We start from the raw sequence: 21,235 nt of genomic DNA, 5'->3' as shown, positions 1-21,235 counted from the left end.
CTACGGGGATCAGGTGTTCAGTCTGCTGTGTCGCCTGATGCTGATGGTGGCCAGGGAAGTGGACGCTGTATGCAATGTGTTAGGGACCTGAAGCATGGTGAGAGGGTACACATCCATGCCTGGCTAAAAACAAACCCTAGTCAGCCAAATCTCTCCAGCAACATTATTGTTGTGCTGTTCATTGACTGCCTGTTCTTCAACGTGACTGACAAGAAGTCGAAATTACGGTGTATAAAAGAAAAATGCAACACCTGGGCAGTGTCACCTCTTTTTCTTGTGTTTGAATGAGGCAGACCAGATGTTACAGTGACTCACCATCACCTCTTCGGGGTACAATGTGGTGTAATGTAATGGCAGATGGCTAGCTGTTAACAAAAGTAACTGCCATAACCCACTGTACACTGCTTTCTCAAGTGATGGCAAAAAATGGTAAAGCATTTAGGAGAAGAGAGACTTTCCTCAGAACTGGGTAGAATCCAAAAACTAAAATTATGTTGATGTTGGCACTAGGCCAGAAACTGAAAAGTTCTCTTCATAAGATTCATATCTTCTCAATATGAATATACACAACTGCGTTTTGTTTCCCCCCCACAAATGAATAACCTTGCTCGTGACTCTCTTTCAGGAGCATCCAGTTGTCATCACCAAATTCATACGTGGTGCCAGGGAGGTGGAGGTAGATGCTGTGGCCAAGAATGGCAAGGTGGCTTACTCTACAAAGGCATTACTGGCAATACAGGCTAAATATACAACATGTGCTAAGTGTTTAATTATGAGGTTCTTACAGTGCTCACACAAAGTACCCGACTATTTAAACAGTGTGTGGTGTTGTTTAAAATATGACCTGTCCTAATGTTCTGGACTCAGTTTTTTATTTATATTGACAGTACTTTTTTTTTTTTTAAACATATATTCATTTATAGTATTCACAACATTTTTATTCATCTCTATAGCCTGGCATTATTCAGTCTTCCATTATTCCTTAGTTTAAACTGAGAGGTAGGACAGATATATTGAGCTTAGAAGAAAAATAAAGTGGAGCTAATCTCATTCATCTTGTATGAAAAACATCACAGCCCAGATAGATCTGATGGGAAGAATGGAATATATTAAAACCAAAGTACAGGAAAATGGTGGTACTAAATTATTTTTTCTATTTATATTGGATCAGTTAAGGATACTTTTAAATGATTCTGCTTCAACATACTGACTTTTAAATCTGACAGTTCACACAGATTTAGTTTTCCATTGCTTTGTTACTGGATTGAACTGCTGCGTTGTTACTGTCATGTATGACATGCACATACAATAACTATGCACAACTTGGCTTGTTCCAATGACTGCTTGAAGGAAAACTCTAATTCAAAGTGCAGTCCAGTTAATGCAATATCAGAAAGGTCAGTTATGCACTGGATGTACACTATATTAGGTACACCTTGTTAGTACTGTGTTAGACCCCCTTTTTGCCTTCAGAACAGCCTTAATTCTTCATGGCATCAATTCAACAGTGTTGTGGAAACATTCCTCAGCTGCAGATTTGTGTGCAGCCAACAAATCTTCTACCACATCCCAAAGGTGGTCTATTGGATTGAGATCTGTTGAGTATAGAGGCCGTGAACTCATTACGTTGTTCAAGAAGCCAGTTTAAGTTGATTTGAGATCTGTGACATGGTGCATTATCTTGCTGGAAGCAGTAATCAGGTAAACAGTGGTCATAAAGGAAACTGTCAATAAGAAACATTTACGTAGGTTGTGGCAGTTAAACAATATTTAGCTGGTACTACGGAGTGTGGCAAGAAAATATTACTAGTGGTGTGCGGATCGATATTGATTCTTCCGATACCAGTAATTTATGCTCTAGAATCGATTCTCATATTAAAATATCAATATTTTAGTACTTTGGGGTAAATTTGTAGTTTATCATTACCAGGAACACAGTGGAAAGAAACTATATCATTCGGATCATCTATATTGGAAGGAACTACTTCCTCTTACGCCTTTCATAGTCATATGCGAAATACGGCTGTATAAATGTGTCGCAGCCCCTTGGCGTGCACACGAACAACAATGGCTGAGCGTAAACAGAGTCATGCGTGGACATATTTTACCTCCACAAACAGCCGAGACGCAGTTTGCGATACATGTGGCAAGACAGTGAGGTGTTGTGGCAACACCACTAACCTTGTCAAACACCTCAGAGTAAATCATATCACAGAATATGACGAGCGTATGTTGAGGCGAACTGAAGAGGAGGAGAGGGACAGGTGCTGCTAGGGTGAGACAGACGTCTCTTACGGAGTCCTTTAGTGCTGCAGGCAGGCAAGGTGTTCAAATAGGCACAACTTCAAGTTTTTTTTATTTCTATATGATAATTCTGCATTATTAAGCAATAAGAACAAGTAGTCTGATGTCCTGTAATCATTATGAAGCTATATTATATTATTATTACAATTACATAATACAATTTTATATATATATATATGAAATATAATGAAACAGTTTTTGTACAAAGTAATATAATAATAATAATAATAATAATAATAATAATAATACATTTTATTTTTAGGCGCCTTTCAGACCCTCAAGGTCACCTTACAGTAGCACGTAAACAATACCATAAAAACATAAGAAAAATGTGTATATATAGCAAACACGGTAGATAAAATTTAGACACAAACAGTCATAAAAGTATCAAAGCAAATATAAAAACTGAGCAAGGTAAAAATGTCCTAAGACAGATCAGGTGTATGCAATTCTAAACAGATGGGTTTTGAGTAGTGATTTAAAAGTGGTGAGACAGTGTGTGGTCTGTAGAGCAAGTGGAAGTGCATCCAAAGTCTCGCGGCAGAACAACTAAAGGCTCTGAGTCCCATGGTAGTCAGGCGAGCAGGTGGAACTGACAGAAGGGAAGCTGAAGAAGAGCGGAGTGTACGAGGGGGTGAGTATGTATGGAGAAGATCGGATAGATATGGAGGAGCAAAGTTATGAAGCGGTTTGAAAGTGAGAAGCAGGATCTTGAAATTGACACGGAGGTGAATTGGGAGCCAATGGAGCTGTTTAAGAACAGGTGTTATATGTTCAGTGTATCTAGTTCTGGAAATAATACGAGCAGCTGTATTTTGAACCAACTGCAGTTTATGGAGGGATTTATGAGGTAAATCATACAGAAGAGAATTACAGTAATCCAGCCGAGATTGACAAGTATGGCGGTACTGTGTCGTGTGAGTGAGGGACGAAGACGGTTAATATTACGGAGATGAAAGTAGGAAGACCGAGTGATATTATATGTGCTGTGAAGGACAGAGTGCTATCGAGAATGACACCAAGACTCTTAACCTGAGGGGAGGGTGTGACAACAGTTATCAATGGATAACGAAAGACTGGTTGGAACTGTAGTCAGTTTTGATCTGGTGCCTATTAAAATGAATTCTGTTTTATTGCCAGTAAGTTTAAGAAAGTTGTGAGTAAACCAGACCTTGATTTCAATTAAACAGTCAGAAATGGATGTGGGTGGGAGAGTAGCTGTGGGTTTGGAGGATGGGTAGAGCTGGGTGTCATCTGCGTAGCAGTGAAACTGGATGTTATGCTTCCTAAAAATATTACCTAGGGGTAGGAGATAGATGATTAAAAAGTAAAGGACCCAGGTCAGAGCCTTGGGGTACACCGGAATTAACTGGAGTAGATACTGATCTGTGAGGGAGTAATTGAACAAACTATGAGCGGCCAGAGAGATGAGAAGTAAACCAGGCGAGTACTGTACCATTGATGCCAATAGATGCTAATCTGTGAAGGAGGATGCGGTGGGAGATCCAGAATCAGCTGCAAGCAAAAGATCATTGGTGAATTTTACTAGGGCTGTTTCTGTACTGTGACATGAACGGAAGCTGGACTGAAACTGTTCGTACAAGTTATTTCCAATGAGATGATGATGAACCTGTGCAGCCACTATCTTTTCAAGAATTTTTGCTAGGAAAGGGAGATTTGAAATTGGCCTGAAATTATTTAGATTGGAGGGATCTGAACCATTTTTTTTTTCCAGTATTGGAGTTATTGTTTTAAGAGAAGAAGGAACAGAACCAGATATAAGAGAGGAGTGTACGATATTAGCAATCAGTGGGGCAAGAGACGGGAATAAGAGTTTAACAAGATTTGTAGGCAGTGGATCAAGTTTACGTGATGATGACTTTAAGTTAGTAATTATGGAAGATAGCTGAGTTATTGTGGGAAGTTCAAAATTGGATAGAGAGGATGACAGCTGAGAAGGACAAAAAATGCAGATAGAACAATTGACCATTTCACAGTACGAGGGCAATTGTTGATGAAGATTCTCAATCTTGGTGTTAAAAAAAAAAATCATAAATTTGTTGTAAACGGTGGCAGAGTGTGTATGTATGGCAAAGGTATCTGGGGGTTTAACAATATTATGCAATGTAGAAAACAAAGTGAGAGTGTTTCCTTCAGCAGATTCAATAACAGGTGTAGTAAGCAGATTTAGCAGGATGAATAGCTTCTTTATAGTGTTGTATATGACTGAGATACATGTCCTTGTGAATAGTAAGTCCCGTTTTCCTGGAGAGACGTTCTAGGCGGCGTCCAGTAGCTTTAAGTTGGCGAAGTTCAGATGAGTACCATGGCGCAGAGCGAGAGAAAGAAACTGTTCGAGTTTTTTGGGGAGCCAAGGTATCTAAGAGGTTGATGAGTTCATTGTTATAGTGAGATACCAGGTCGTCTATGGAAGCTGAGGCATCAATGGTAGGTAAGTTATTAATGCCATGGGAAAGAGCTGATAGATCAATGCCCCTAATATTTCTAAAAGTAATTGAGCGGTTTTGTTTATTTTTGTATAGTGGGAGACTAGCATTGAATAAAACTAATTTATGGTCTGAAAAAGATACAAGACAGGATGGATCCATGCTTTCATGTTGTTTATGGCAACATGACCCTACCATTTAAGCAACATTTTTCTAGTGTTCCAGAGAACTGTTGCTCACCTGATTTTTTTTTTTTTTTTTTTTTTCTTCAGACCATTTGTCCTGCAGGTTTTAGATCTCACCCTGGGTCAACACACCTGAATCCATTCTCATTCCCAGGCCTCCGAAGAACTCCAAGACATGTTGAGGAGGTCATTTAGCCATTTAAATCAGCTGTGTTGGATCAAGGACACATCTAAAACCTGCAGGACACCAGCCCTCGAGGCCTGGAGTGCATGTTTCTCTAATGCATTTACCTAATAAAAAAAAACAAACATTGACCTGCATATTCTGTAATTTTTCATATCATATTATTCTGAGTGTTCACTGAAGTGATCATCTCCTCCATGCTGATGCCAACTTGCCCGCACCTTATTTAATACGGTAATTTGACTGTCTAGGGATGAAGCTAGAGGAGTTGAATACAAGCAATTTGGCTTGAAAAGATTTTTTTTTAAATTATTATTATTAATTACCACTGAGTGGAGAAATGGATCCACAATGCATGACGCCACCCCATTTAAAGTAAACGTAAGGTGAGCGTTGACCTCTGACACCTACATATGAATCTGACCTTGCAGACGAAAACACTACATAGTGCTACAGTAATTTCACATTAAAGTACAAGCTGGTGGTCTAACTTTTTAATTCTTGTATAACTGTATCTGCAGTTTAAGCTGCAGTAGGCGAAGGAGCCACCAAGGTAATTGTCCTGAACGCCTTGTCTATTTTTCTATTGTTTAGACTGTGAGAGTCCTTTCAAGGGTGTCATTTTGAACGTGGGCTCTTCAGTTGTATGGTAGATTTTCTCACTCTGCTTTCTCTGAATACAGACCCTTCTTTATCTTCAGTATCACATTAACAAGCTGTCCATTCATTGAATACCAAACAGGACTCATTACTTGAAGCTAGACTGTGTGCGTATGTGTGGGGGAGAGTAAAAAAGTCAGAGATAATACGTATTAATTACAGGCTCTATCTGAAGAGTGTTAATGAATGCCGTGGTTAGCAGCAGTTTAAATGAGCTAATGACACGGCAGCTCATTTACAGACCCGCACACGCACTCACACACATACAGAGTGGCTTGGCAATATAGATCTTCTTTCCTTTGGGTGAAATTTTGGAAGTTATTCAGACATAGTTATATCAATGTACATTGTTTCAACAAATACAAGGCCTTTGTCTCAAACAGTGTTGACCTTGCTGAATTTATTTGTTTCTCCCACATGCACAATGCAGCAGTCGTCATCGTCAAGGTGGCTCCCTGTACGTTAATGCTACAGTTTTCTGTTGTGGCATACTGTATGTATGAAAACATCAAATCTGGAGGCGATTTTCCTCAAATTTGGAAACTTCCTCTTGGTCAACAGACCAAGGCTGTGAAAGGAGTATTTGCTTTGAACAGATATTTTTGTGTCTTATTAGAGCTGTGAGCTGCTTGCAAATGTTATTCTGTGCCCAGTTTACTCCGTTAATGTTTCTGCATGCGTTCGGGTGTGTCTTTTTAGGTTTTGGTTCATGCCATAACAGAGCACGTGGAAGATGCTGGGGTGCACTCTGGAGATGCTACCCTAATGCTGCCAACACAGACCATTAGCCAAGGGGCACAGGAAAAGGTCAGTTAAGTCACCTTAAAGTTGACACGGTGCACATTGCATATTCCCTTGTAGAAAGTGTCCAGTGTGTTATAGACACACAAAAAATGACATATAAAGAAATTATTTAGTGTTCAACAAATTTCCAGATTGAGACCATAATTCAAATGGTTTAAGAAACAGTCTACAAAACAGTCGATCATCTGTTGAATTTTTTTTTTTTTATGATATTTATTTAAAGCTAGTTTCACATTTATAGCTAAGTGAGGGGGGATGTGCCTTGGAATATTATATTCTTTTGTACTAATTACTTTAAGTCCTGCAGTTTTAGGTACAAAATGAGCTTTTCATATGTGTCTCTTGCTTTAGGTCTTTTCCAGCCCCATGCACATGTCGTTATGTTAGAACCAGAGCTGGTACTGCCATCCCTGTTTGTTGTTACAAACACAACAGTGTGAATAAGCAGAAAATGCAACCAATCAATAAAATGTATCCTGATGAAAAGGGTGCATCTGTCCATTAAAAAATAAATAAATAAATAAAAAAAAATTTTTAAAAAAGGAAATCAAAACTGGCAGAATGGAAAGCAGCTTTAGTGATTCAAACTGGGTTTTTTTTTTTCTTAATCCATGTTGAGTAAGCAGTTTACCTTGCACTTTATGCTTTGAATGTTCTCCATTTGTGTTCAAACTGAAACAGTCTTATTTGATTTTTAAGTGTGTGGTTTTTTTTCCCCTTCGTCTTCTCCTCCTCCTTCTTTTAGGTTAAAATTGCCACCCGAAAAATCGCGCACGCATTTGAAATTTCTGGGCCATTTAACACTCAATTTCTGGTTAAAGGCAATGATGTCATGGTAGGTATATCTCTCAGTGTGTGACTAAAAAGACAGATTGACATTTTCACACCTGGTTTCAGCTAATGCAATTCACTCACAAAATGAAATCCCCTGTTGTTTAAAATGGTTGGCAAAGCTGGCCGAATTAATAATCAACCTTGCCTTCAGCTTTGGTGTTCAGCCACAGCGCACATGCACGCCCACTATTTGTGTGTATGTGTGTGTATCTAATCTGGCCATTTGTATAGTATATTTATGCATTTGTAATCTATATATTTCTATTTATCTAAGTAACCTTAATTTAAAGTTAATGGTATACTGAAAGAATCGGTTTTTCTTATTTTTATTTTTTAAAAAAAAGAAAAAAAAAACTTTTTTCAGATGACTATATTTTTGTATATTGCATCCTGTAGGTGATCGAATGCAATCTGCGAGCGTCACGCTCCTTCCCTTTTGTATCCAAAACAATTGGTGTCGACTTTATCAACGTGGCAACCAAAGTGATGGTGGGAGAGCCTTTGGATGAGGCCAGCCTTCCCTCGCTCGATAAACCCATCATTCCCGTGCACTACGTTGGAATCAAAGTAAGAAGGAAAACTTACAGCTTACAGCTGGGAAATGCACGACTGGCTTTCTTTGAATGTTTTTGTTTGTTATTTTGATGTTTTTCAGGGTGCAGAGAGAATGGATTGGATTATAGACAAAATGAGTTTTAAAAAAAGAAAGCATAAGTGAGGAAACACAATTGCAACTCTCTGTAAGTCTTTGTGTCCAAGCATGAAGAATGGAAAAGCAATGTAGGCTATAACAGCTTACTAACCTCTCATAGTTGGTCGAATTAATTGATAGTATTAATAAATTTTAATAAAGTACTGATAGTAAAATGGTGTTAGGACCAGAGATGGGCCGATTACTTTTTTCAAGTAATGAGTAAAGTAAGGGATTACTATTTTAAAAGAGTAATTAGAATACTGTTACTTTCCCGTAAGCATGCTGCATTACTGCGTTACTAAACCGTGATTTTGTTTGTGAGAGTGTCTCATGACAATGACGTACGAGCGTGCGACGTCCGTGGTAGCAACAGACGTGTGTAGCTCAATAATGTATAATATGGAGAGCGGGAGAGAGTACGACCATTCAGTGTTTAAAGCTATATTTAATTGTTATCAGCTCTATTCACTGCTGTCTTCCTTTTTCTTCACTCTCAGAAGGTTAACTCTTCTTCTTTTTTTCACTGGCTAGCCTCACTCATTACGTTCGTTTAAACAGAATCAGAAACGCCACTTGCAGTGGGAGCGACTGGAGTCAGGTGGGGCCCCCTTAGGGATGTGTGGTCTCTCTGATTCTCATTGCAAACTTTTCCATTGCTGTAGTGTAAAGTTTGCCTGGTGCCAAGCGGTGCCTCTGTCCAAGGAGGTCTACAAAATTAACCACCTGGGATACCAGGCTTGCAAGGTTTTGACATAAACTGTTGCTATTGTTGAGCAGCCCAAGTAGCCCTGTGATTCAACCCACAGGAGGCCACAGAGTAGCTCCTGTGATCAGCCAAAATGTCCCAAGTGCTGCTCCGGTCAGCCTAAGTGCCTGCCCTAAATTCTCCTTTGGTCATCAGCTGTCAATGCGAAGAGTCGGGTGACCCTGTTTTCAGCCCTTCTGCTTTTTGTAGTGGTTTTGTTTTTGTTTTTTTGTTTTTTTCCCTCCAGTCTGGCAGTACTCAGGACTCTCTTCAGTGTGCCCATGGAACCCTGTGCTCAGCCCATTTTGCTGCTAGTGGGCACAAATGCTGTCAACGCACTTGTGTAATTGTGTGTTCAGTGTCATTCTGTGCAGGAAAAAATGGAATAGCTGAGCAGACAAAGGAACCGCTTTTATTTTTCATTATTTCAGCCCATGCCCATTAGAGTCTGTACACACTAATGTAATAGAAATTTAACCATGGTTCCATTATGCGCTTGCAGGAAATTCTTCAGATGTCACTTTTGTGTTTATGTGTGTACATTAAAGCAGTCGCCTGACACTTCAGGCCAAAACATGTTGTTAGCTCTCTGGCTTGAGAAATTACACAGATAGTCATTGTTAACACTCTAAAGTGCAACAAATGAATTAAAAATGATTTAGTTCTTCTGAATTTCATTCTATTTGCACACTGAAAGCCTCTTTAAATTGAGTAGCAACAGTATTTGTGCTGTGGTGTTATAAAATGCAGCTGTTTATTTTGAGATCAAGCTTAACACCAGCTTTCTTTTCTTTTTCATTTCCCCCCCCCCCTTTTTTTTTTATTTTTTTTTTTTTTTTTTTTTCCACTTAATAATCCTGACTTTTGGGTTTTAGGGCCATAAGAAAATAGTATCCATTCATTCTTTCTCTACTGCTTATCCATTCAGGGTTGCAGGGGGGCTGGAGCCTATCCCAGCTGTCTTAGGGCAAGAGGCAGGGTACACCCTGGACAGGTTGCCAATCTGTCGCAGGGTTAACACATAGACACAGACAACCATTCTCACTTACATTCACCTATCACCATTAACTGCATGCCACTAACTGCATGTCTTTGGACTGTGCGAGGGAGCCGGAGTACCCAGAGATAACCCACACAAACATGGGGAGAACATGCAAACTCCACACAGCAAGAAGGTCCTGAGTTCGATTCCACCATCAGGCCGGGGTCTTTCTGTGAGGCAACAGTGCTGAGAGAAACCAGTGTTTTTAACATTACAAGGTATAATCTTGTAACATCATCTTGTATTATGAACAAACAGTATAATTTGATAGAGTATAGTATATTGCATATTTTGGCTGTCTCAGAAACACCAGTTTGGACAAATGGAGGTGAAGCTTCTCTGTTTTGCAAATGGGCAGGGCAAGTCAACGATACTGTGGTAGTTCGCTGTCACTGAGCTTCAGGTTGCACTATTTCACAGATTTCTCTAGCGGTCTCCTATAACCCCTGTAGTTTGCATCAGACCACAAACACAATGGTGACTTTAAAGGGAACAAGTGTTTTGTGTGAAAGAGTCATTTACCTTTCCTTAAAAATACCTAACTGCCATATCCTTATCCTGTGTGGTTTGTAAATGAGTTCGCGTTTAGAGCCTTACATGTATGGTATTGTTATACGTACTGCAGGCTGCACTAATACAGCTTGCGTTGGCTCACATAACAAAGACAGCAATTACTCCTTCATCGTTATACCTAGGCATGATGAGGAGAATAGTACCTGGCTTTCTCATACCAACTGGGAGGCTTACTTCTTAGACTGGGTATGAGAGCGTTTACGTGTCGCCAGCTGTTCAAAAGCTATTTTTTCTGAAGTAATTTCTCTCTCTAATTACAACAGAGCTGCTGTAACAATGGTTGTAGTTTGAAACCAATCACGCAGGCATAATCCCCAACTCTTCCCCACCACCTAAAGTTTTCAATTTCCAGTCTGCGCGGTGGTAAGGAATATTAATCAGAGCTCTGAATTCTCAACGCGCCAGGCTTAGACTTCCAGAGTTTATTTGGAGAATATGACACAGGCTTCATACCCCCTGACTGATATGGGACTTCTTTGAAACCTTGCCTCGGTGCATTTGAGTTGTTTTAACAAAGCAGAGCTAATTTTCTTTTTTCCTGTTAAACATGTTTCTTCCACAACATCAAACCTGACTGCAGACAGAGTGATTGTGGAAAAAAAAAAAACAACCTTATCCAGCAAAAATTGCCCTAAAGTGTGTTTGATCAGTATATCCCCTCTCACCACCTTTATCCTCACTGTATCATCACAAGACACATGTTATTACCACCAGAGAGACCACTGTCATTTATCTGTCTTATTCCCTCTCAAGCTTTAGTCTTGCAGCCTGTTTTCCCTCTGAAGGCCCCTCATTTGAAGCAATGTTTCTTTATTTTTATTTTTTTATTTTCACTAACAAGTCCCTATTGTGTCATTTCTGTCTCCATATACAAACTCATAGGAATAACACCACATTTGTATTTATGATACCAGGAGGAGAAAGAGCATGAAAACAACATTTGAGCAGGATATGATGGTTTGGTGTCGCTCCCCGGTTCAAAGCCATTTATTGAAGAAATGTAAGTTCCAGCTGCTACATGCTTGGTCCCCTGACCATGGGGAATTACTGTATTATGGTAACTTCTAAGACAAATTCTTGTGAGCTTAATGACCCAGGAGAAAAATGTACACTTGAAACAGCATGCTGGACTTACACTTTTCTTAAACACTTAAATATGAGGAGGTCATGTTAGTAACACTCATGATACTGGCACCAAAGCATGTGGCACAGGTATATCTGCCAGTTGGTGTTTGGTTACTTTTATGTCATTTTTAAACACTCAAATATTGCTCCTGCTTTTTAAAGTGCTGTGCAAACTGCTCCAAAATATTTCATATTTTTAGGTACATGCAGGTACCAGAATTTTGGGGCCACATATACGCTTTAGTCTACTCCTTTATCATGCATGACTAGTCCATACTGTTAAAAATGTACAAAAATGATTATGGTTTGTTGTGGAGACTGCTTGAAGGAGTGGCCAATCTTAAAGTCCTGGCCAGAAAGTGACCTCAGAAAGGTCACTTTACTGGGGACACTTTGCTAGTATTGGGTTGGACCCCATTTTTGCCTTCATTACTGCCTCAAGTCTTCATGGCATAAAATTATCAAGTTGCTCAAAACATTTCTCAGAGATTTTGGACCATGCTCTCATGATGCCATTCCACAGTCGCTATTGATTTGTCAATTGCACATCCAAGACACACCTCGTAGCCCGAAGGTGCTCCCTTGGATTGGATCCCAGTCTGAGATGATTTGGGATTTGTGACATTAGTGTGTTATTCTGCTGGAAACTGAAGATCTGTACAACGTGGTCATAAAGGAGTGTGCATGGCCAGGATTAGTACTTACGTAGGATCTGCTATTTAAATGATGCTTAGTAGGGAACTAAGGGCCCCAAAGTGTGCTAAGAAAACAAGGTTCAAGGTTTGGCATGTTGTGCGTTTAGAGATGTCTTCTGTGCAGTATGGCCATTATCCTCTGATTCCTGGCTTCTCTAGGTAAAAATAACTAGTTGAACTGCTGCTCATTGGACGTTTTTTCTTATTTTGAACCAGTTGGCTGCGTGCAAAAATGCCAGTACATTGCAAAATTCTAAAATACTCAGACCAGCCTGTGAGACACCAAAAACCATTCCATAGTTTTTTACTGTTCTGACGCTCCGCTTAAACTTCAGCAGGTCGTCTTGAGTACGTCTACATGCCTAAATACATTAAGATGGTAACATAATTATGAATAATGATTTATGTCAACAAGCAATTGAACAGATATACCTAATAATAAGGTGATCTGCGAGGGCAGATTTTTATTTTATTTTTTTAATTGATTTCCTTAAGAATTCTGGTCAGCTTTCTGGGTGGGGGGGATAAATAGTTCTTCTTTTTCATCTTCTTTCACATGCTCTTTTTTTTTTTTTTTCAACATGAGAGTGACCCAATTTAGCCTGAACTTAGCAGAAACTTGTTTTGTGGTTTTCTTTTTTGTTTTTTGTTTTTAAGTCTTGCATGCCACTGAGACGCACAGCAGCTACCCTTCTGATTTTGGCAGATGTTTTTTATTTTTTCTGTGTGTGAGTGTAAGAAAAATCTTGCCCAAACAGATTTTTTTTCCTTCAGTTCTTTTAAAAGAAAAAAGAAGAACTTATAATGGTTTCTAGTTTGCCCAATTATATGCTTCCAAGCTTTTCAACTAAAAACGGTTCTCAAATTAGAAGTGTGCTTTGCTGTTTCCCCTGCTGGTGGCGTGATTTTATGAAAAAGAAGAAAAGAACATTTTAGACTGTGCAGCTTTTCACAGTTGTGTTGCCTTTATTCACACATGTGTATAAATATCAACTACTGGTTGGAGAACCACAGGAATAATATTAACTGGGGTTTATTGGTAGTGATGATCAGTCAGAGCACCTTCCAGCAAGCTTTACCACTGAGGTGACTGAGGTGCAGCATAACAGAGCCAACCTGCACCATACAGTCATGTGAGAAAATTAGGACACCCAATTAAATAAGTGGCTCTTTCTAAAGAAATGTTCACATATCAATGTCCAATCATGTTTTCATGTATTACTGGGAAAGAAAGTGACTTAATTGCAATTAAACAACAATAATTAAAAACATTTTACACATCAAAAAAAGATATGAACAAAAATTTGTATTTTAATGGAGGAAAAAGTTAGGACACCCTACCCCCTAATAACTAGTGTTGCCCCCTTTGGCTGACATAAATTCAGTGAGACGCCTTTTGTAGCTTTTTACCAGTCTTTGACAACGATCAGAAGAAAGTTTGCCCCACTCCTCAATGCAGAATTCTTTCTGCTGTGAGATGTTTGAGGGTTTTCTTGCATGTACAACCTGTTTCAAGTCACCCCACAGCATCTCAATGGTATTAATATCAGGGCTTTGATTTGACCATTCCAGGACTCTCTACTTAGTTTTTAGCCAGTCCTTGGTGGATTTGCTGGTATGCTTTGGGTCATTGTCATGTTGCAGTGTCCAGTTCCACTTCGGCTTTAATTTTTTAACAGATGGTTTCACATGTTCTATAAGCACCCCCCAATACACAGTCAGATGCATGATGGATTCTATTAAATTCAAATTCAAATTTTATTTGTCACGTACACAGTCATACACAGTACGATATGTAGTGAAATGCTTGGACAACTGCTCGTGACCTAAAGAAAACAAAAAAGGAAAAGGCTATGAATAAGATAGGAAATAAATATGAAAAATTAAAAAGGGTAAATTTAACTAAGAAGGAATAAAATATAAATTAAGGTTAAAAATGAAATAACTGTACAACACAAATTAGAATGAAGGGTAAATTTAACTGGGAAGGAATAAGATAAAATATATAAATTAAAGTTGAAAATAAAATAACTGTACAACAAAATACACAATATAGAACTATATAAGAATGTATGAAGAAATCTAAATCTAAATAAATATATACACAATAACAGCAGCTGTACAAGTATTAACCGGAAATGAAGAATATAGTGACCAGTGTTGTGCAAAAAAACAATGTGTGCAAAAACAATGTCCAGAAAGTCCAGTGTGTGTGTAAGAACTGTATGTGTGGGTCAGTACTGTGTGGTGGTGTGATTGAGAGACCGTATCGCCTGCGGGAAGAAGCTCCTCCTCAGTCTCTCTGTGTTGGTCTTCAGGGAGCAGAATCGCTTTCCTGACCTCAGCAGAGAGAACAGTCTGTTGTTGGGATGGCTGAGGTCCTTCACGATCTTCCTGGCCTTGGTCCAGCACCGCCTGCTGTAGATTGAGTGCAGGTCAGGGAGCTCGGAGCGGATGGTGCGCTCAGCTGACCGCACAACCCTCTGTAGAGCTCGTCTGTCCTGCATGGTGCTGTTCCCGAACCAGGTTAAGATGTTTCCCGCCAGGATGCTCTCTATGGTGCACGAGTAAAAGTTCCTGAGCACCTTGGAGGGCAGTTGGAAGTCTCTCAAGCGTCTGAGGTGGTAGAGACGCTGTCGGGCCTTTTTCACCACGGTGTTGATGTGACAGGACCATGACAGGTCCTGCGTGATGTGAACTCCGAGGTATTTGAAGCTGTCCACTCTCTCCACTGGGCACTCGTTGATGACGGGGGTCTGGTAGTTCCTCTCCTGCTCAGTGCTGAAGTCCACTATCAGCTCCTTTGTCTTACTGACGTTTAGAAGGAGGTTGTTCCTCTGGCACCAGTTCTCCAGATTCCTAATCTCCTTCAGGTAGGCCGTCTCGTTGTTATCAGAGATCAGGCCCACCACGACGGTGTTGTCAGCAAACTTGATGATGGTGGTGGAGCTGGTAGTGGCCACACAGTCATATGTGTACAAAGAGTACAGCAGGGGGCTCAGAACACACCCCTGGGGGGCTCCAGTGCTGAGAGTGGTGGAGGCTGAGACATGTCCGCCCATCCTTACTGCCTGTGGTCTGCCAGTTAGGAAGTTGGAGATCCACTTACACATAGATGAGCTGAGTCCCAGATGCTCCAGCTTGGTGGTGAGTGTGGAGGGAATTATGGTGTTAAATGCAGAGCTGTAGTCTATGAAGAGCATTTTAACATAATTCCCCTTCTAGTGTCCAAGTGAGTGAGTGATGTGTGGAGGAGATGAGAGATGGCATCGTCTGTGGAACGATTTGGACGGTAAGCGAACTGTAGTGGGTCCAGTGTGTCTGGTAGTGAAGAAATGATGAAGTCTCTGACCAGGCGTTCAAAGCACTTCATCACTACTGAGGTGAGGGCTACAGGGCGATAGTCATTGAGAGAAGCCTATTATGGGGGGCTGCAGGTGCTGCTGCTACAAAGTATCCCCAAATTAGGATACTGCCACCTCCATGCTTCACAGCTGGTATGAGGTTCTTTTCTTAGAAGGCCGTACTTCTTCTTGTCCTTAGCGGGCGACCAGCGGCGGTGGTCTGCCGCGCAACCAGTACGCTGCTGTAGGGGCCGCAGGTTCTCTTGCTTGACCAACGATTATCTTCCACGCTTTTCGATCTAAGGCGATGGTTCTTGCCAAACATGGTGTCCAAATAATTCCGTTTTAGACTCATTTGTCCAAAGAACATAATTCCAGAAGTCATGGTCTTTCTCTACGTTCGCTCTGGCAAACTTCAGTCTGGCCTTAATGTTTCTCTTAGAGAGCAAAGGTTTCCTCCTTGCACACCTACCATGAAAGTCAAACTTGTGTAGTTTCTTTCTGATAGTCATGCACTTTCACATCGACAGTAGCCAGAGCCTGCTGCAGTTCCTGTGATGACATTTTAGGATTTTTGTGCATCTTGCGCTCTGCTCTGGGGATGAATATGCTCGCACGGCCAGCCCTGGGAATCTTGGCAGGTGTTTTGAATGTCTTACACTTGTAAACATTTGGATGGTGGAATGGCTGATGTCAAATTCTTTTGAGATCTTTTTGAATGCCTTACCAAACCCATAAGTGGCCACAATCTTCTGAGGGCATCAGACAGCTCTTTAGATCTCACCATAGCGCTCACTTCAACAGTCAGGAGCACACCAAACTAAATCTGAGGTTTAAATAGGGCAAGGCTCCTTTAAAATGCTGGTTAATGACGTACTGATCATGTGCACCTGACGTGATACACCGGTGGGATTTTAACCATTTTAAGTGTTTTACGTGTGGGAGTGTCCTAATTTATTCCTCACCAGAAATTGCATTCTTTTTAAATTGCATTTCACAAAGTTTTAAAAAGTCTTTTCTTATTTTTTAATCGTTTAATTATATTATTTGAATCCCTCAGTATCATCAAAATTTATATTAAATATCCAAAATATAAAGGTCATCACCATGAAGATGAAACTTTTACTGTGTTATAGCTGTTCTAATGATAAATGGCACCGAGGAACACTTGTTTCACACCAGCAACAATTAAGTTCTCTAGGATCCAATGCTATGTAACTTGGTACTGCCCATTAATGGTATTGACACCACCCCAGTTATCTACTTATAACACAATCCTCAGAGGGCCTACCCCTAGTTGGCAGTAAGTGTGCAGCTTTACCAAGAACACTATCCAGGCACTATTTGTTTCCTAGAATCCTTACAGCCATGCAACCAACTAGCATGAGCCAGTTAAAAACTTCAAAATTACCACATAATTGCGTTTGTAATAGAAAAAGCACTTTACTCAGAATGGCAGTCGTTTTACTTCTTAGAATGAAGATGCCGTCAACTTTCAGAAAACTGTCTTCACTATTCGTATTTGTTAAAATGTCTTCCAAGAATCCTGAATCTGCCAAGTTCCTGAGTTCCATTTATCTGTGAGTATAAAGACATTCATACAAGTGCTTTTTCTAGTAAAGCAGACAACAACAACAGCAATGTTACATGAAAATGTCTTGCTAGATTCATGTCCTTCTCCACTGGAGCTCAGCTGGTGCCCGAAGATAACACGATTCATGTTGTGGACACTCACAGTTCTACTCTGTTTCGAGTGGTAGGATGTTGAGATTGGAAAAGCTGGAATATTGTAACAATCATACAATCCCACACACTCAATTGCATTTGAAGAACAAGCAATTATAGGCCAAACTGGGCAGCCTTTTTAAGAACTCTGTTTATGAAGGCTTGTCTTCTCGTATCTCGTGACGGCTAAATCTTGACAGATGTCGGTGAGTGCATTTTTTTTTTTTTTTTTTTTTTAAACACGTCCCTGTGTTTCCCCTTTTGTTTGCGCCTACATTATATTTCCATTTTCATTTCTTCTTCTTAGTGTTAATGATTTAGAATTGGATGATGTTGCTTGGGTCTTTACAGTTTTGTGGCAGGTAAAATTGGTACTTCATTTGACTCACAAATGGACCGTTTTACTCGGAAAACTTCAAATGTGTCTTTGTCAGTCTTTCTGAATTTATATCTGTTTTTGTCTCCGTCATTAAAACTTCCCTCATTGTTGTTCATTCTCAATACATGGCCCTCTCTCCATTTCATTTTCTTTCTTCTTTACATTCTGCCATTTTATCTCTGCATACTTCCCTGCCTTTCTCTGACTCTTTGAACAAAGGCACGATAAAGATGCTGGTCCCTTGTCTGCATTCCCCTCTCTTCGTCCCTTCTTACATTAGTATGCTAACATTACATTCACTGATTAGATAGCTCACTTCAAGGATGAATCCCCCGCCCCCCAAGTGGCCCTTGCGTGTGTGTGTGTGTGTGTGTGTGTGTGTGTGTGTGTGTGTGTGTGTGTGTGTGTGTGTGTGTGTGTGTGTGTGTGTGTGTGTGTGTGTGTGTGTGGACAGACAATGCCACAACCCTATTCGTGGTGGTCTGCAGTTTGAGAAGCATCACTACTTTTCTGTTTCATGTTGTCCACGGCAGTAGTCATAGCAGTTCTCTCTTGTATTATACCTCCTCTTCTCATTTCTGTAGAAAGAATTGTTTCTACTTGGTATTAATTTGACACTCTATTTATCAGTATTTGCCTTTTCTTTTCTGTAGTCCATAAACAAACAGCTGTTGCGTGGTTTAGCTGTTACTCCTAATGACAAGCTTTCTTCCACCTGTAGGTGGCAGCGTCATGAAATCTCTGAAATGGTTTCAGTAGACTGTAACCATAATGCATGATACTGACCAATAATGTTAAAGAATATTCTTAATTGACTGCCACTTTTTTGTAGTTTTCTTTTTCTGTTCTTTGGAAACCATTTTTTCAACTTCAGTTAAAGATTTTATTGATTTTTGGAAACTTATCCCACAAACCTAATATTAATCTTCTAGCTTGTTAGAGCTGTAAACTGGAGTCTCTTCAAAAAAACAAGTGACAGAGCTTTAGTATTAGCTCACATTTGGTGACATTTCTTTTCTTTTTTCACAATCTTGTCAAAATAAACTTCTTGCTCTTTTCGATCTTTTTACCAGGCACCCATGTTCTCCTGGCCACGACTGAGAGATGCAGATCCTGTACTTCGCTGTGAGATGGCTTCCACTGGAGAAGTAGGTCCCTTGCAAATATACAACTCAATGGTGTGTGTGTGTGTGTGTGTGTGTGTGTGTGGGGATATAGAGATATCTAGGGATATAGAGATATCTAGGGATATAGAGATATCTAGGGATATAGAGATATCTAGGGATATAGAGATATCTATAGATATAGAGATATCTATAGATATCTCTCTCTCTCTTTATTATTGTGTTTCAATTGTAGAATTAGTTCAAAGACATTCTCATGTTTCTCCTTTTTTGTGTTCTGATGCAGGTAGCTTGTTTTGGACCAAACATTTACTCAGCCTTCCTGAAAGCTATGCTGTCCACAGGCTTTAAGTTGCCTCAGAAGGGCATCCTGATTGGGATTCAGGTAAGGCTCCAACTATTATGCTTTTACTTCTTTCTGTTTCCTTTAGGTGCTCCCCTACAAGACATCAAATGTGTAGACAAGTGTTTCAGGCTATCGGGTTCATGCAGGTCTAACTACTATCACTGACCTATAAACTATGACCAACTCTGGCAGTCTGGGGAATGACCCAGTAAGGCTGCAATACATAATATGGAAATGATAAAAGTTCTTAGTTATAGAGCTGATGCTTTTTTACATAAATGACTAAGAACTACCACTGACATAAGAGTCACATTAGTTAAGGAGAAAACTGTTTACATACTTATCAGAATGCTATGTCAGAATGAAAAAATTGCTGCAAAACACAGAAGTTTTTCCAATCTGCAGTCACAGAAAAGAACAAAATGTTAAGCTGGACTGTTTTCTGCCACTGCATTACATGATTTCTAGTAATTAAGTCTTGCTGCTACCCAGAGTTGCCAAACTGCGAGTTCACTAATGCAGCTTTAACAAAGCACTCACAGCACCAGCTGTGTAATTGGTGCTCTTGGGGAACAGGTCCACTTCAAGGCAAGTGCCTGGGGTCATATACAGACTATAACGTGGCTGACAAACAGCAGCAATTTTGGCTGACGGATCCAGAGAATGCAGACACATGGAACTACAAAAAACAAAAAAACTTAGTTGTAGGGGAGTTTAAAATGGTCTTTTTGATTGAGCAATCTTTGTGAAGAAGTCTGCTGGAGGGTGGGGTAAACATCTGAGTTTCACACAGAGTTCTGAAATGATGTACTCATATTAGGCTCATTTCTGTGATGCTGATATGAGTTTTTTAATGGATATTCTGCTGACAGTGTACACATTGGACTCTTGGTTTCTGCCTATCACAGTTTTTTGGCAGAAAAGTTCCTAAACCCAACCAGCTGCAGTAGAGGAGGCGGGGGATGGGAGAGTTCAGTGCTTCATTACAATTTAATACTGTGCTCTTCTCATGCAGCATTATCAATCCTCCATATTGAAGCCAATCACCTATTGTGCAGTAACACAAGAACAATGGATCCACTAAAATGCCAGAGATGGCAACAGAGAGATAAAAGATCACACGTTTATTTTTTTCTTTCAGCATGAATATAACATATAATAGTCATATAATATAATTGTAACCATCAAAGGAAAACTTAACTTATGACATTGTGAAAAGATGACATGGGCTCCCGTATTTCAGTACGAAAGCTTTTTATTCCGTGTTGCGGAAAATAACTGCTCTAGGCAAATTTCTAATTTGTCTCTGATTGGTGAGAAAGCTGAGTGAGCGTGGAACTTCAGAAATTGCATGAGCGGAAAGAAGCACTATACCATATCGATAACTAGGCTATACTTCACTACAAAGTATTTTCCAAATTATAATTCTAAAATACTACAATAATGAAAAGTATTACATTTAAAAAGGTAGAAGTGGTACTTTCAATAAACAAATGGCTTAGCAGTTCTGTCACTGTTCAAAGTAAATATGTACAAAATCTTGTACCATTTTGTTTTTAATTTTTGTTACTTATTTTATTCCATGTTCAAACATTTAATGATTCACCTTGTAGGTGATTGACTTAGTTGAAGGCTTCAAACTTTTATATAAAAAAATTCTGAAATGTAAGGAATATTTTTGGAAAATTCCCTTCTGGAACCAAGGCCCTAAAAAAGGTATGCAGTCACTGTTGCGCTCGTCACATTAGCTTAACTTAATGGTTGTAGCTTTACCTTAGGACCAGCAGGAGGTCAACTTGCAGCTTCTCTGACTTGTAGCACAGTGGCAAAAACCCTTTAGGGTTCTATTTCTATTGTAATTCCTTTGGTTACTCGTATCATGTTGTCTGATGGATAACTAAGTGACAGTTATAAACACAATCTAACTAAACAAACACACAAAGACTTGTACCTTTTTCTTATGGAACAGTCTGAGCCAAGGCTCACGGTGCAGGCTGGAAAGAGTAAGTGAACAGATGAAATTGG

At 39.7% G+C, this 21,235-nt stretch overlaps 1 protein-coding gene across 6 annotated transcripts in view; it reads left to right on the top strand.

Annotated features, from left to right (window-relative positions):
* cps1 (carbamoyl-phosphate synthase 1, mitochondrial) overlaps positions 1-21,235 on the top strand; it is a 65,455-nt gene that overhangs the window by 32,190 nt on the left and 12,030 nt on the right. For 5 of the 6 annotated variants that reach the window (XM_080290611.1, XM_080290608.1, XM_080290610.1 and 2 more), the window contains exons 29-34: positions 626-703; positions 6,480-6,587; positions 7,330-7,419; positions 7,815-7,985; positions 18,814-18,892; positions 19,155-19,249. In XM_080290611.1, coding sequence (XP_080146737.1) covers positions 626-703; positions 6,480-6,587; positions 7,330-7,419; positions 7,815-7,985; positions 18,814-18,892; positions 19,155-19,249 — 621 coding nt within the window. Of the gene's footprint in view, positions 1-625; positions 704-5,023; positions 5,252-6,479; positions 6,588-7,329; positions 7,420-7,814; positions 7,986-18,813; positions 18,893-19,154; positions 19,250-21,235 lie in introns of those variants that run through there. The other variant, XM_080290612.1, reaches the window with a different exon arrangement.

This window comes from Astatotilapia calliptera, chromosome 16 (genome assembly GCF_964374335.1).
Source record: "Astatotilapia calliptera chromosome 16, fAstCal68.1, whole genome shotgun sequence".
Classification (NCBI taxonomy): Eukaryota; Metazoa; Chordata; class Actinopteri; order Cichliformes; family Cichlidae; genus Astatotilapia; species Astatotilapia calliptera.
This window is presented reverse-complemented; position numbering and strand designations above follow the sequence as displayed.